We start from the raw sequence: 17,762 nt of genomic DNA on the forward strand, positions 1-17,762 counted from the left end.
CAGGATGTTGGTGGAGCAGGTCTCTGTAAACATATGGACACAACAGCCTCGGATTTCTCATTGGTGACAAGACTTTTGTCCTGACTGGATATTAGACAGGAGCAACCTTAATCTTGGTCTATCCGACTATTTGCCTCATGCAGTGACACAGAGCTGACGAGGCTGCTGATAGATTTTGTTTATTCTTGTGTGAAGTTGTCCGCAGTTGTGAGGGCAGTTACTGGAAACAGTTCACAGCTGTGGTGTCGTGTGATAGAGCTACAGTTGCAGCTTAAGTGTCCTTTTGTGTCACCATTGGCACACCTGTGGCACAGTCATGCTGTTTAATCAGCAGCTTGATGTGAGACACAGGTGGATGGATTGTCTTTGCAAAGAGGGTCTCACACACCTCCAGCTCCTCTCCAACACTACCAACAACTGGACATGATACATCTATCTAGCTGTTGGGCATAAAGCATCTATATGACAGTTGACTATTTTTCTTTTTAAACAATTGCTAAGTGACAAAACTATAGACCGTCAATCAAAGAGGCCACGCTCTTCTGCATAACTTTAAGCCTCAATATAATGTGAACAGGTGAGTTGTATATAAATTCACCCTCAGTACAGTTGTCATGAACGGGGAAATTAGCTACAGAGACCAAAACTGTTTTTTGTACCAAGCTGTAAACATGTTTATTTCTGCTGTGAAGTTGGACATTTCAACATGGGGACTTATGGAGACTGACTCACTTCTGGAGCCAGCCTCAAGTGGACGTTGAGGAACTGCAGTTTTTTTACTTCACAACCACTTGCTTAAAACTGTTAAAACAACCAAACCAAAACACGTACACTTATTTGTGCCAGAGCACTGACACCATTTGTCTGCTAACAGAAACACACTCAAGTCAACAAAGGATGGCATTGAACCAGATTGTACTACAACAAAAAGAAAGCCACTTCTTCATTGCATGGATTCTGCTGCCTTGAGAGTAATTCCAGTAATGCAATACCTAACTATACATATTCAGCATGCATACAGAACATATATATAGGACAGCTAGTGATAGAAAACAGAAACCATTCCCATCCACATTATAACACCTCGTGTCCTCTCTGGGAAACTCCTGGAGAAGAAAGAATCTTTGTGCATGCCTGATCCATCCGTGGTAATCACCTGTGCAGACATCCAGCATTTATTGTGTGCAAGAGGGGCACCTGATCATGTGAACCTCCTCCAGGTATCCTTCACCTCCATGAGGGAAAGAATATCTCTGGGAGGTCTGGAGAGAGTAAGGTGGAGAGAAAAGCGACACCATCACGATCCCCGGATACAAAAAGTTTCAGATTCCACCTCAGTTGCGTACTTTCTTCAGTAGAGCTCATCAACGCATGAAAATGGGCGCGTAATGTCCGAATTAGGAGTTGTTCTTTTTTCATTATTTCTCATAGTTATGTTACATTTTGAACCTAAACAGTTTTGAAAAATAAAGTGTATTACCTTGATTATCACTAAATGTATTTGATGTAAAATCAGTGAAATGTGCGATGTCCACTGTGATGCTGAATGTGTGAAGAGCTTGAAGCTTTATGTTCAGAGAAACATGACGAAGCAGTTGGTTAGGTCTTAAAAACGAAACTGTGTAAATTCCTCACATAGTTTCTCAGAGGATCACAGCATCGTACCCGACCACGACTGAGCATTAATAATTTCTTCCAGATAAAACAAAATCACGCAGTATATAAATATGGATTGTATTTATTAAATACAACATGCTGTGTGAATCTTAATTTAGATAGTGTAGTTTTGAAATGTAGTTGCTGTCACAAAACAGCCTGTGTCAAACTGCACAGAGCAGGTTGAGGTGGCCAGAAGTCACACATAGATAACAATGTGCAAATTCACCTTCACCTGGGGCCTCATGTACAAAGCATGCGTACGCACAAAAAAGGGGCGTACGTCCTTTCCCACGCTCACGTTCAAATGTATCAAACGTGAAACAATCGTAGAAATGTGCGTGCCCCACGCCAATTTCATAGCTGTCGTACGCACGTTTCTACAGCTATTGTTCCTTTGGCGACACTTAGAGGTGAAGCTGGGAAACTGTTAATAATGTGAAAACAAGTAGTCATCAGAGTGATGTGCACATCAGAGACACACTTATGAACTATTAACACACGCAGGTGTTTGCAATTATATAAGTGGATATAAAAGCATGCGCAATGTGATTAAGAAAATGATATTAACAAAGACAGCGTTAGCGTTGTTAGAGGACCTTGCAACGGACCGCCGTGAGCGATTTAAGGAACGCAAGGATTTACTTGCAAACCATGATAATTGGCTCATAAGCCGATTTCGGTTACCAAGGCCAGTGTTACTGGAGTTACTGCAGAGCTGCGGCCGGCCCGAGAGCGCAACGGGGGCCGGCGGGCCGGCTGCCTGACTGCGCTGGGGTTCCCGGCAACAGGGGCATTCCAGCGGGAGCTGGCCGATCGGTCAGGAGTGTGCCAGTTAACCCTGAGCCGAGCCATGCCAGCTGTGTGGGACGGAATCATCCGAATGTCTTCCTGGTACATCAGATTCCCGTACAATGCTGTTGAACAGGCCGACATTAAAGCACAGTTTGCAGCGAGAGCCGGTTTCCCTAATGTAATCGGAGCTATTGACTGCACACACATTGCTATAAAAGCGCCATCACAGGATGATTTTTTTTATGTTAGTAGGAAACATTTTCATTCCATCAATGTTCAAATCATATGTGATGCGCGAATGCAGCTAACTAACATCGTGGCAAGGTGGCCTGGTTCAACGCACGACTCATTCATTATGACTAACAGCATGGCTGGGAACAGGCTGGAGGCTGGCACGGTGCGCGATGGGTGGCTTCTATTCGTTTAATTGTCCCGTATGTAACGCTGGATTACATACGAAACAATTAAACGAATAAACTCTTTACTTACCCAGAAGCCGTGCCAGTGTGCCAATGCACATTTGGGCATGTGGCATTCAAATATCATGTTTTTGGTTTTCTTTATTTTCTGCTGGTGAAATTAGAGCTGCAGAGCTTTCTAACAAGCCCCTGATTGTCTCCCTGTGTTCAGTATTCTTGTCAGTAAAAGCGGGCGTAAAATGTCAGCCGCAGCGCCACACCTGTCCACACCTGTGTGTGCGCTGCTCGGATCCCACGGCATTTACAGCCTCACACACACGCTCCCACTCACGTCTTTTTTTGGTCATATTTATCCCTGTTGACAGGGAACCAAACAGAATCTCCACTTCATTCACTAGAATCTTTAGCTCAGACTCTGTGAAATTCATTTTCTTTCCTTTGTTTGTCGCGTTATCTGATCGGACAAAGAGGTGAATCTCAGGTCCAGGGCCTATTTAAATAGATTTGCATATGTAAATGGGGCGTGGACAGGGAGGAGTTGCACGTGCGCTCAATTCCACGTTGATTGGGATGTACAAAAGAAACGTGCTTGGATCCATGCGAACGCACACTTTGATACATCTGAATTTTTTTGTGCGTACGACAGTTTCCGGGTTTTGGCGTACGCCAAGTTTCAGTAGGAAATCCACGCAAGTATTCGTACATGAGGCCCCTGGTCTGTACAAGGAGTGCTTGAAACTTCAGGCCGAATTTAATGTTCTTTCCTCTCATGAAGTCGAAAGTCTCTTACTTCGGAGTAAAAGCAACTATTATGAGCATGGTGGAAAAACTGGCAAACTCCTGGCTACTAAGCTGCGTGGGTTGAGAATTAAACAATTTATTGCTGGAGTACGGACTGATAATGGATGTATAACATCTAACCAGAAAGAGATTAATGACAAGTTTAGAACTTTCTACTCAAATTTATACTCCTTAGATTGTACAGCAGACTTTAATGTTATGGAAAACTTCTTTAATAACCTTGACTTACCGTCCCTTTCTCAAGACCTGAGAAATAACCTGGATGCGCCCATCACCCAGGAGGAAATTTCAGCAGCTATATCATCTATGCAATCAGGTAAATCCCCTGGCCCAGATGGGCTTCCATTAGATTTCTTAAAAAAATTCTCTGCTCATCTAGCCCCCGTCCTGTGCTCAGTGTTCTCTGATTCCTTAAACTCAGGTGCACTCCCTCCCTCGTTCAACCAGGCCTGTATCTCCTTGTTGCTGAAAAAAGGCAAAGACCCACTAGACTGTGCTTCATACAGACCGATTTCATTGCTAAACACGGATGTAAAGATCCTCGCCAAAATTTTGGCCCACAGACTGGAGGATATCCTTCCTTCTGTAATATCACCAGATCAAACTGGTTTTATTAAAAGACGCCATTCGTTTTACAATATTCGTCGGCTATTTAACATTCTGTACTCCCCCAGAGTGGAATTATCTTTTTTTTTTACACTTGGAAAATTTGGTTTCGGTTCTGTCTTTTTGTCCTGGATCAAAACATTGTATAAATGTCCTTCAGCCTCTGTTTTTACCAATATTCGGTACTCTGAATACTTTGATTTACACCGTGGGACCCGGCAGGGTTGCCCACTAAGCCCACTTCTTTTCGCAATTGCCATTGAGCCTCTTGCAATTGCCTTACGTAGCAACGGGCGGGTACAGGGAATATGGAGGGGAGGAGTCGAACATAAAGTCTCGCTGTATGCAGACGACCTACTTCTGTTTGTTTCGAAACCAACCACTTCTCTACCAGAAGCCCTCACGATCTTAGATAATTTCAGTCAATTTTCTGTCAGACCAGGACGGGAATGAGGACTCAGATGCAGAGGATATAACGATAAAGCACACTTTATTGATGTCAACTTCTTCTTAGAAGAGTGATGAAAAGAAAAGGCTATGAAACTCTGTCTAATCTTAAGAGACCAGGCTTAGATGACGGGGCATAAACACTTCCAAAAAGAGGGAAAAACACATTAGAGGGAGGGAACAAGGATATATACAAACAAGGAAAACAGAAGACTATTCTAAAAAAATCACTCCACAAGCGGGAGGACAGAAAACTGTAACAACAGAAAACAAAATAGAACACTAAACTAAGAAAAGATTAATCAACAAAAGATCGCTCTTAAAAGAGGAAGAAGACAACAACTTACGTGACAACCAATTTCTATCTTACGGCAAAACGGACTGTGACAAGAGGGCTTAGGTGATCGGACAAGACGAAACACTTTGGCACAAGACAAAGGGAAGACGCCGACTAAATACACATGAGGGAAATGGGTAACAGGTGGAAACGATCAGGGATCAGGTGAGACAATCAGACCGGTGACACATGAGGAAGGGCAAGTGACCTGAAACGAGAGGAGAGTTAGATTTCAAAATAAAACAGGAAGTAACGAGACAAAACCCCAAGACAGGACAAACCTCACCGCGTGTGACATTTTCAGGATATAAACTCAACTTAAATAAAAGCAAACTATTCCCAATTAATAAAGAAGCTCTTAAACTTAACTATACCCATCTCCCATTGAAGGTGGTGAAAGATCAATTTAATTACCTCGGAATTTGTGTCACCAGAGAATTCAAAAACTTGTTTAAATCAAATTTTCTCACTTTATTTGATCAGGCAAAACAGATTTTATCAAAGTGGTCTCCTTTGTCTCTGTCCCTTATTGGAAGAATAAACTCGATTTAAAATGACACTGCTTCCAAAGTTCCTCTACTTGTTTCAATGTCTTCCCGTTCTCATCCCCAAATCATTTTTTAGGGCCCTTGACTCATTATTGATATCTTACATTTGGAATGGTAAACACCCTCGGCTGCAGAAAGCATTTCTCCAAAGATCCAAGCAGGCAGAGGGAATGGCTCTGCCTAATTTCCAGTACTACTACTGGGCAGCGAATATTAGGTGTTTGTTATTTTGGAGACATTTCCATCTTGAACCCACTTCCCCAGCCTGGGTTACAATGGAGGTCTGTGCCAGTAACCCTGTTTCCTTACCTGCCCTCTTAGGTGCCGCACTTCCACTTGCTTCGGATATTCCCAAGAGCAACCCAGTAGTTAAACACTCCCTGTTAATCTGGGGCCAATTTAGGAAAAGTTTTGGACTACAACTTTTTTCACTTAAAAGCCCAATTGCTGCTAACCATCTATTTGCTCCTTCAATGGCTGATGGCGCATTCAAGATTTGGCACAGAAAGGGTTTGAGATGCTTTGAAGATCTATACATTGATAATTGTTTTGTGAACTTTTCTCAACTAACAGAAACTTTTGGCATTGCCAAAACCCACTTTTTTAGATTTTTACAAATTAGGACTTTTATACAGCGCTTAATGACCCAATTTCCTTATAAACCCCCAGTTAACCCTGTTGATATATTTCTTTCTGTTAACCCCACCTCTAAAGGTATCATGTCCTATATAACCTTATCTCCAAACTGCATTGCTCTTCAATGGCAACTATAAGAACTGCTTGGGAGCAAGACCTAAATTACACCTTTACAGAGGACACATGGGACTCGGTGCTTGATCGGATACACTCCTCTTCTATGTGTTCTCGACATGCACTTTTGCAATTTAAAGTAGTGCATCGAATCCACATATCGAAAACCAAATTAGCACGAATGTACCCTGATGTCGACCCTACATGTGATAAATGTAAAGGCGCACCTGCCTCACTCTACCACATGTATTGGACATGTCCCTCTTTAGGTAACTTTTGGACATTGGTTTTCCATGCGTTATCAGAAATCCTCCATCATCGAATTGAGCCCAATCCCTTGACTGGCGTTGCTCCAGATTTGAACTTACATAAAGCTATGCTCAAATTTCTTGCTTTTGCCTCTTTACTAGCCCGACGAGCTATTTCACTTAAGTGGAAGGACCCAGTTCCTCCTTCCTGTTCACATTGGCTCAGGGACATGATATCCTGCATGAATCTAGAGAAGATTAGATACACTATTCGGGGATCAGAAAACAAATTCTACAAAATATGGCGGCCCTTCTTGGTATTTTATGAAAAACCTTCAACAATATATATATTTTTTTTGTCAGTAGATGTTTAAGTATGTAAGGGATTGTGTTGTGTTATTGGTGTTGTACGAAAAATCAAAAAACTTTCTTCCTGTGCATTGATTGTCTTATATGTATTTTATCATTAATAAAAAGACCATTGGGGGGGAAAAAAAAAAACAGTGTCACAGCCGCGACTTGACAGACGTGCTCCGTGGGGTTTTGGGGTTAGATCTCTGCAAGGCTTTTCCTCCTTATGTTTTTTTAATGAGGTCAGGAAACCAAGGCTTTTTACTTAAGTGTCTCACAAGTTTCAATTACTTGCCACTTGACTCTCTATCAAAGTATGGAAAGGTTACATTATTGTGCCTCTGTTCTATTCTTATTTAATTGCCATTGTACTCTTTTGTCAGCCTGAGATTTTAGAAGTCGAGGGAAAGAGATCATGTGACTGCACAGAGAAAAGAAAGAAACAGACCCTGTAAACGTGACTGAGAACTCACGGACGCTCTTTATGGTTTATGGCAAGGACAGGTAAATTCTGCTAACCATGTGAGGCTAACATCAAGAGCAGCTAGGTCATATTTTTTCCATGGAGGAAAAGATTCAGATTCAGATTTTATTTGTATAGCCCAAAGTCACAAAGTACATTTGCCTCGGAGGGCTTTACAATCTGTACAGGGAGTGACACCCTCTGTCCTTAGACCCTCGGTTCGAGTGAGGAAAAACTTGCCCACAAAAAACCCTTTTAACAGGGAAAAAAGGTGGAAGAAACCTCAGGAAGAGCCACAGAGGAGGGATCCCTCTCCCAGGACGGACAGACGTGCAATAGATGTCACATGTACACAACAAATCAACACAAACGTGAAATGCGAAATAAATGTGTTTTTACACTCCAGCACTAATGTTAAGATTCTTACAGAAAATAAAAAGGAAACAGTGTTTCTCAATCTGTCTGCCTTGTTTTTGTCTTATTAAACCTGTTTAGACTTTTTGATGTGGTTTAAAAGTAAAGAAAACAACAAAAAAGGGGCGCAAAATTCTTTTTCTGTGATCACAAAAAAAATCGTGAAAACCTGGTTGGACTGATTAATGAGACATGTATGATTACAGAAGGAGAGAGAGAGAGAGAGAGAGAGAGAGAGAGAGATTTCAGTAAGGGAGATGAATGGAGAAGATGTCTGCTCGTCATCAGTCTCTTCCAGATTGCACCTGAGTTTCCATCAGCTCTGCAAGCTTGAGCTCCCCTGGTTTCTCCTCTCTCACCATGCTCATGTGTCCCACGAGCACTCTCGCCCTAGTCTTTCTCAGGAACGGTATGATGCAACAACTCAAGAAGAACACTATGAATACTACAACTAACACAGTTATTAAAGTCTGTATGAAGGCAATTCTAAGATTTCCTTCAAAACACATTAAGTATGTTGAAAATAGTTGCTGAAAACACGTGAAAAGACTTTGAACGATATATTGCTAAAATGTGGAGTTAGAGGTTCAAACAGTTTTTCTCCAGTTTTCAGTCCAGGGTTTTGTGGGCGGTCCTTAAAGGGCGGCTCGATGACACGCTGAGGCCACCCTGAGCATACCCCTGCACCCCTAGCAGAGAGATAGAGATGAATTCATCTCACTCAGAGTTTCAGAGTTAGTCATGTCATTTTCTGAACTCATCTGACACGTTTCATTCGCTTCAAAATGTCTGCTTGACTGCTCCCATAAGTGGGCATGGTTTTAGCACATTCAGAGGACACGCCCCCACAGTCCTGGAGCTGAGAATGAATTTTTACCTGATTTTTAACACCTAATTTCATAAATGATATTTTTAATTATTTAAATTTGGCTGGATGGTTAATAACACCTCTTCTTTGGTCAGACAAACTCAGAACACATACAGTATGTATTCTACTTTACACAGACTTTAATTCTAGTCAATGTGGAATTGTATCATACTCATCTATCCCATTGTTTCTCCACCTTCCTTGGGTTGGTCTGGTTCAGCATCCCATTCACACTTTTCTCCATCAACACAGGGCCCACTTCCAGCTCCCTCCCGGGCTCTACGCTGTGACTGAATGTATGGTTTCCTGGTAACATCCATAACACAAGGAACATTACTTTCAGTTTGCATTGCGTGAGCATTTTTGAACTTGCCTGCCCCTAGCAGGGGGTGAGGTATGTGCTGGAGGCATGTCTGTATGAGCTGAATGTAACCACTGTGAAACAACCTGGAAATTACTTTTTATTTTTCTGATGAACCGGCTTTAACAAGGCTGGCACTCAGTGTTATTAACTGTATGTCTCTCTGTCTGGACTGTCTTTGTTGTGGTTGTTGGTTGTACACATTAACCAAAGGTTAGGGGGCGATCTGGGGGTTTGGCATTGTCCCAATCACTGACGTTCTGGACAGCACCATCAGTATAGATGTAATGAAGGGAGTGTTCATTACGTACTTTTGGTTGTTTATCACAATGAGTTAACATGTTTAAGAATAAGACACAAACAAATTGGCAAATGTTTTATTGTCTGCATTGTTAACGATATGTGTGTGTGCAGGTCACTCACCTGATATGTCTCCGCTCCAGGGTGTTCGGCCGAAAAGAGTCCCCACGTTAACTCGGCTATTTGAAGTTCCGGGTTGTACCATGAGCTGATTGGTGTAGGGAGGAGTGCATCTGAATCAGTTCATGGGAGGTTTTTAATAGATGTTGTGATAATGTTTAGAAACGGTAGAAGATAAGTGGATTGATGTTATAGTAGAGGGTAAATGTATTTTAAGGTTTTGTCTATTATTTGTGATGTATGGATGTAATGAGAGGGGCAGAATCCCATAGGATCTTGGTTGGTAGCAGCAGAGGGGTATTTAAGGCTGCCAGTGGGATCACACTAGAGATGGGATTTACGGCTCTTTGGAGGAAGCCGGATCTTTGTGATCCGTTCATTTCAAAGAGCCGTTCAAAAAGCTGGCTCATTTGGCTCATTTTTATATTTATTCACTTTTAAGAAGCTAGCTTGGGGTTAATTCATTTTATCCTGGAAATAATCACAGGGAAGAATGATGGGCTGAAATTTGGATCAGAATAATTTTGAATTCAGATTTCCCACCAATATTTGAGTTTGAATTATTAATATATGAAATATTGATTATAGCTTCATTTGACGTGTGGACAAGATTTTAAAGTCTGATATGGATTCATTGTAAATATTCCACTGCCATATCCCTCTGAGTTGACAGTAAGATAACTATTTACTAGGGCTGTCAATCGATTAAAAAAAATTAACTAATTAATCGCAAAAAATTCTGTAATTAATCGCGATTATCTATCAATAAATGTATCAATACATTAAATGCATTTTTCTGAGACTGAAGCTTATAATGAATATTTATTTATGTAAAATGATCAAATTAATGTAGAATAAACACAGAGAAAGTAAATTTAAATTCATTCATTTTATTGGCTTAAGGTGCACATATGCACAGTGCAAATAGAAAAAAGCCAGAATGAGGAAATATACTGACGAGTGCCACACTCCTGTAGTGTAGACTGGGTGTTTTGCTTTGAGGTGATATGTTAAAGTCGTGTTACTTCTGTGGAATTTAAATTCGGATTTGCAAACTGTGCAAATTGCCTTGTTTTTGTCCAACGAGCCGTCGGGCAACTTTTTAAAATGAAATGTTCCCCCTAAAAGTCCGTCCTTATCCATCTTTCCACCATAGACTCTCCTTTAGTTAGGATAGATCATAGACATATATACATAGACTCTCCTTTAGTCAGGATAGATCATAGACATATATACATAGACGCCGCATTGAGCGGGTTGGTCCGTTGCTGCGATGCGTTAACATGTCCGCCATATTGGATGTGGCATATCTGCCCGTAAACTAATACAAGCAGGCCCGGTTTTAGCTATGGGCAATGTGGGCGACCACCCAGGGCGCAGTCTCCGTGAGGGCTTTAAGTTAATGCCTCTTATACACCCGTTCACACACACACTTATATATCTGGGAAACAAAGATCTACTTTGCCACATCCAAAATGGCGGCCGTCACCGGAAGTAAACAAAGCCGCGTTAATTGCGTTGATTTTTTTTTAACGCGTTAATTCTTTAAAATTAATCGACAAAATTAACGCGTTAATTTTGACAGCACTACTATTTACCCTTTGTATAAAGTGTGTGAATGTGTGTAAAACTACTTTGACTTATGTTTTTCAACACCTAAACACTTATGAATACACAATAAAAAACAAAGCAAGCTACAATAAGGTGCAAAAGCTTTTAGTGCAAAATTTCCATACGAGAACATTTTTAACAATACAGAAACTCAAAACAATATTTTAAAATTAAAACGTTTCACACAAGAATATTTTCCTAGAACTATGAACTCAAAGCAAATTGTTTGTGGAGCCAGACTTAAACAAAATTATTTTAGGGCAAATATTGCACTTACCCTTACTGTCTGCCTAAAGCAAAAAAGTGCATCTAAATGCTGCTCCTTTTTCTTTGGCTCATTTTTCAGAACGGTCGGTTCAGGACGGTCCTCCCCTTCCTTCAGGCTCGCTGCAGACTCTGAGACGCTCGTTTTTTTTTGTTTTTTTTTTCTCACTGAGGCACTCAAATGAAGGGAGCGTGAACAACTCATGCAATATTTGCATAATATGCTCCTCCCCATGCTCTCTCCGTTTCACTCAGTCAGTGGAGGAGCAAGGAGGAGCATGTGTGAGCATCTTTGTGAAACGTAGCTGTGAACTCAGGGAAAGAGAAGAAAAAAGAATGGCTCCCAACCAAACGCAACTCGGTTCCCATCGCTCATGTTAATGAGCCGTTCAAAAGATTTCGTTCGTGAACGTCACAACTCTACATCACACACGTTGTTGCATGTCGTTATATGTTGTTGTTGCTGCTGCTCCTGCTGCTCCACTGTGTGCTGGTCCACAGCCGCTGACCATGATCGAGTCTTTATGTTTATTTAAATGTTGGTGAATAAACACCTGGTTAGTTTCACACAACTCCTGTCTCAATTCCTGGAAGCTGAAAACATCCCAGTTCTTGCATCAACTGAATTTTCTGAGGGTTTTTCCTCACTCGAACCGAGGGTCTAAGGACAGAGGGTGTCACTCCCTGTACAGATTGTAAAGCCCTCTGAGGCAAAATGTGTTTCGTGACCTGGGCTATACAAATAAAACTCATTGAGCTTGTTTGTAATCAGGCGTGTACAACAACTTCACACAGCCATTGAGTTGGCCAACATCCTACAGCCCATAAATCAACAACCTGACTTTGAATTGAATCATTGATCACACAATTGTAGATACATGTATCTGAACACACACAGACACACATGCGTTCCTGCATTTCAACCTCTCTGTTTGCTTCCTCTGTTTCCAGAGGTACAGCCACACCTGCAGACCCTGTATGAGCGCCTGCTGGTGGCTGAGGAGTTGGGAGGGCAGGTCAGCAGGGATCTCAGCAACATCCTGGAACAACTGAGAAATATTTCTAAACCTGCCAACATCACCAGTAACATCACCAGCACCGCCAACACGACCACCACGACAACCACGACCACCACCCTCTTTGGTAATGTTTCAAAGTAAAAGGCATGTACTGGGCGGTGTGCACGAGGCACCTCAGTTCAACTGTCTAGACCAGGGATCTACAACTGAATTTATCGAAATAAGCAGCCACTGTGCTGTTCATAAACTCAAATGACGACAACTAAACACTGAAAAGTAGTGAACCCAGGACAGAGCCCTGAAGCACTCCTTATTGAATTCCTCTTCTGTTCTGTCTCCTTTTCCTTGAGAAAAAAATGTTGCTCAATCAGAAGGAATGAATCCGGTTTTTACTGTGCCTCGACCAACAGGAATAAATGATAAAACTTGATAAAACTAGATTTTGACAAGGATTAAGTAAAAATACAGGATCCACCTTATTAATGCAAATTATCTAAGGAATTTACAAATAAATCAATAAACCAAAAAACTTGTAATAAACTTTGTGATTTGGGTTATAACCAGTGGGTATCGAGGCGTGTTCATAGGTAACATTTGGTGCTCTTGTACTTTCAAGTAATTTTTTGGTACTGTAAGCTGAAACTATGGCCTAGGGGTTAAGAACCGACCACGGACCGCAACAACCCCATTTTACTCTTTTCTGTCATTTCCTATTGTATCCCCACTAAGTTATTGTGACTTTATTGAGTTTTTGTTTTGATTTCTCACCTTCCTTGCACGTGGACAGCAACAATAAGGGAGTCCAGATTGGGTTCCGGCCAACAGGCGTTCCTTCAGCCCAACATTTACATCTACATGCCCCACCTAAGACAACACCCAGACAGTCTCAAGCCCAATGTAGCCCTAGGACAGGGACGCCGTGGAGGTATGAAGCATTGAAACACACCCATGAAAACAAACACAGTTACATAGTTACATATTACATAAACTCTTACTTCCTTTGCTTCAGCTTTTGTTTGAAGGGTTCCAGATTTCCTTTCAAAACCAAGTTAACAATGTTAAAAAAATGTAGCTGCTTCAAAATATATGGCTAAGAAATCATACAAAGTGCTGTTCACTGCTGCTCTGATTTTTTTATCCTTACCTATTTATTTATTTATGTGTGTGTGTGTGTGTCTTTGTCTTTCTACAGTGTCCATAGTAATGGGAATTCCTACAGTGAAGCGTGAGAAACAGAGCTACCTGGTTAGCACGCTCGGGTCTTTGCTCTACAGCCTGACTTCCTCCCAACGACAAGATCTGCTTATAATTGTCTTTGTTGCTGAGGTTAACCACACACACACACACACACACACACACACACACACACACACACACACACACACACACACACACACACACAAACACACACACACACACACACACACTTTAGCCTCTAAGTTGTCATTCACAAGTCTGTTGTTGTACTGAGAAATGCTTTAATGCTGTGGGCTGGGGAGGCTCTTTACTTTTTACAGAGACAGGCTGTGTGTTTCCTCCTGTGTTTAGTATTTATGCTAAGCTAAGATGGCATTAGCTTTATATTTAGCAATTAGACTTGAGGGGTGAGCCTCCCAACTAACTCTACCAAAGGGTATATGCACATCTCCCAAAATGCCAATCTATTATAGATGTAATTAAAAATGAAAAGCTGCTGGACTTAGTGCTGAAATATTAAAGAGAACACCACAGAACAGCTGTCATAATCTTTGTCTGAGGTCACAACTTCTATTATCTGTAAATTGCCTCAATTGTAAATTGATTCAAGGTTTAGATCAGCAATGGAACGTCCTAACAAGAATGGCTGTGCAAACACTGTAGTTGTTGTGGGGATAAGATCCTCAAACACAATGAGGCGAAACGCTGTCATTTGCATTGAAACTGGTTTTACACGGTCAGGCCACGGTTGAGATAAACACAATTAGGCTATAAGACCTCCACACACTCACACTGTTCACTGGTTCCCTGTACAGATTGTAAAGCCCTCCGAGGCAAATGTACTTTGTGACTTTGGGCTATACAAATAAAATTGATATGATTTGATTTTGATTTGGTGCTGTTTGGCATGAACCAACTGTACCAGAAAGCCCCCTTTTCACTAACTTCCTCCCTTTTCTCTTCCTGTCACAGACCGACTCAGACTATGTGGGCAGCGTATCAGAGACCATCAGGAAGAAGTGAGTGGCTCGATGTTTCCTCCTATGATGCAGCTTGACTCTTCTGTCACTATCGCTCTTGGGTTTCATGTCTTTTGTTAGCTGTGGTTTGTTGTGACAGCAGTCACTTCCTGTGTCTTTGCTTTTAACAGAGGTATGTATATACCAGTGTTATTATCAGGCTGTATCACAAAGTGGACTAATTCACCTCAAACTAAGGTAAAATGAATAAAAAGTTATTTTTATTTCTTTTGCATCTCTTCAATATAATGTGTGAAATCATTCATTTCAACGCGCTTCTTTTCACGGCCTGTGGGAAACCTTTGTGAGCCTCTTTACGCTGTGTTCATGTAACACTAAACTGACTGTTCAAAGCAGTGTAAACATGTTCAGGCTCACCTGGAGCAGTCAGTGCACCAAGATGGAAGTGTTCTGTTCTGTGACATGTTGATGCATTTTAAACAACAAATTACAAACCTACTAATTAATAAGTAATTTTATTGGAGTAGAGTGTATTTACGATGTCATTAGCAGTCAGAGAAATTGATATCCAAACCTGAACGCTCTGTTGCAAGGAATCACAGAGGAATCATCTTTCCCATACAGTTGAAATTGTTTCTGTGTGTGTTTTGTTGCTGAAGTCTGTAGTCAGCCAGCTGTTTCTTTGTAGTTATCCCAAAGAGGTGCAGTCTGGGCTGGTGGAGGTGGTGTCTCCGTCACAGTATTACTACCCAGACTTCACCAGCCTCAAGGAGACCTTCGGAGACTCCAAGGACCGAGTCAAGTACGTCTACTGTTTCCTCCCGTCTTTTTGAAAGGCTGTGTTAGATATGATATGCTTATCTACAGTATATTACTCCCATACATTTAATCATTTTCTTTGCTACTGCAGTGTGATCATTTGCATTAAATCTTATCTTCTTCACCAGAGAAGAACAAAGACATTTGTGTAATTGGTATATTTGATAAAATTGCTAAGGAAATAAGTGGTAGTTTGTCCTGTGTGTGTGTGTGTGTGTGTGTGTGTGTGTTCCTAGATGGCGAACAAAGCAGAATCTAGACTTCAGCTTCCTCATGCTTTATGCTCAGGACAAAGGAACTTACTATGTTCAGGTAAGGCTCAAAGGTCAGATTCCAACTATAAATATGTATAAATAATTTATGAGTATAAACAGATTTAGAACAGCCAAACTGATTAAAAAGAAATCAATCAAAATCAAAGTGTAGCATGGATGAAACTTGTGCCCCACAAACAAACACTAACTCACTGACGTGTTTAAACGTGACCAGTTATCTCTAAATGTGTTTCCCAGGAGCCTCTGCTCTCTTTTCTCACTTGTGACAAACAGAGTGCTCGAGATGCTTAAGAAAGATAAGATACATTTCCAGCAGCAGCAGCAGCAGTTTGTCTGAAACAAACAGAGGCAACAGCTAGCTAGATATCATAAGCACTGTGTCCAAACAGACACAAACAAAACCTCAAATTTCAGCAGAAGAACACGTCACATCACCCACACTGCTCCACTGACAATCTTTGGCATGGCATGTGGGGAATGAAACCACAAAGAAAAGAACACTTGGAACCAAAGACAGAGATAACAGCAATAATGAAAGAGTGACACATTCATGTCTGATGTTGTGATGTGGCTGGGAAGTTGTTAGGGATTGTTGTAATGGACTGACTGAAATGAGTTGTTGTGTTTTCCAGTTAGAGGATGACATCGTTGCAAAGGCAGGTTACTACAATGACATGAAGACCTACACTACCCATGAAGCTTCCAAGCAATGGCTCTACCTGGAGTTCTCCCAGCTTGGATTTATAGGTAGGTGTGTGTGTGTGTGTGTGTGTGTGTGTGTGTGTGTGTGTGTGTGTGTGTGTGTGTGTAACCCACATCTTGAGCCTGGTTTGATGTGCATGCCTGTGTGTAACCATCTAGGCAAGATGTTCCGAACCTCTGACCTCCCGATGGTCGTGGAGTTCTTCCTGATGTTCCACAGGGACAAACCCATCGACTGGCTGTTGGATCACATTCTGTGGGTCAAAGTTTGCAACCCAGAAAAAGACGCAGTAAGTCAGCTTTGAATTGACCACGATGATGCAATAAAACACTTTTATTACTCTGACTACTAATGACATTATCGTTTCAGCTTTACTAAAAATGTAGAGCAACAGAACAAGGGTGATACCCTTGACATTTATTCCACTCACCCACCCACATATGACAGTTTGAAGCCTCAACGTTAGACTACAGGAAATCAGTAAAAACAGATGACGTAGAAAATACAAGAAGAAAAGAAACAGTGTGACGGAGGCTCACAGATAGCAGACTGGCTTCTCTGATTCAGTGTGCATTCTGTTAGAACACACCTAAAGTTCCCCAAAGACTTAGAGACTGTCAGTCCTTTTATGGCACTTCCATTCAGTGTGGACAGCATGTGTTGAAGGTGTGTGCGATTGTGTGTGTGGTTATGTATGTGTAGTTCTGGAAACCAAAAACAAACAGCCATCAATCAACAGCTCACAATATGCTTGACTATAGCACACATTTAGAATAATAATATAATTATCCTTAACATGAAAATATATGAACATCATATAGAGAAGGAATATACATGATGTAATATATCACATATTTAACTGACAACAAAGGAAATGGTCAGTGGCATATATATAACAAAAATGACCATTTAAACCATCAGAGGTAATAGCTAACACTGCTAGAAATATTCACTGTAGCACCAGATATAATCTCAACCAGCAGACATATAAACAGATAAAACATACAGCAATGAAAATGCATCCAGTAAATAAACAATGTAACTTACATTTCTCTGGACGCACACTGAACCACAAACAGCAGATCAACCGATACAAAGTAACAAACGCGTCTCCGTCCTCAGTCTCTTCTTCTCTCTCACACAAGCAGCGGCACTCTTGTGGGCTGAAATATGTGCCATGTAACATAGTGGTCAGGTCATTTGTTGCCACCCGCCATGAATCGGAGGAAGAACTGCTTTATGGCGTTATATTTGAATCTATGGTTGCCACCTGTCCCGTTTTTCCCAGAATTGTTCTCTTTTTTCATCAGCTGTCCCGGGAAAAAAGAAAATCTCTCCTGGGACACAATTTGTCCTGTTTTTTGAGGAAAATGTAAAAACTTCATGTGGTTTCCTTTGTTCTGTAGTCCA

The 17,762-nt window shown here is 41.2% G+C and overlaps 1 protein-coding gene across 2 annotated transcripts in view; it reads left to right on the forward strand.

Annotated features, from left to right (window-relative positions):
• The window catches only part of zgc:154054 (Alpha-1,3-mannosyl-glycoprotein 4-beta-N-acetylglucosaminyltransferase B-like), a 35,913-nt gene that overhangs the window by 1,049 nt on the left and 17,102 nt on the right, over positions 1-17,762 (forward strand). For both annotated transcript variants that reach the window (XM_027280121.1, XM_027280115.1), the window contains 8 exons: positions 12,311-12,502; positions 13,166-13,303; positions 13,571-13,704; positions 14,548-14,594; positions 15,244-15,357; positions 15,611-15,686; positions 16,282-16,396; positions 16,511-16,641. In XM_027280121.1, the coding sequence (XP_027135922.1) occupies positions 12,311-12,502; positions 13,166-13,303; positions 13,571-13,704; positions 14,548-14,594; positions 15,244-15,357; positions 15,611-15,686; positions 16,282-16,396; positions 16,511-16,641 (947 nt within the window). The remainder of the gene's footprint in view (positions 1-12,310; positions 12,503-13,165; positions 13,304-13,570; positions 13,705-14,547; positions 14,595-15,243; positions 15,358-15,610; positions 15,687-16,281; positions 16,397-16,510; positions 16,642-17,762) is intronic.

Source organism: Larimichthys crocea, chromosome I (assembly GCF_000972845.2).
Source record: "Larimichthys crocea isolate SSNF chromosome I, L_crocea_2.0, whole genome shotgun sequence".
NCBI classification, from domain to species: Eukaryota; Metazoa; Chordata; class Actinopteri; family Sciaenidae; genus Larimichthys; species Larimichthys crocea.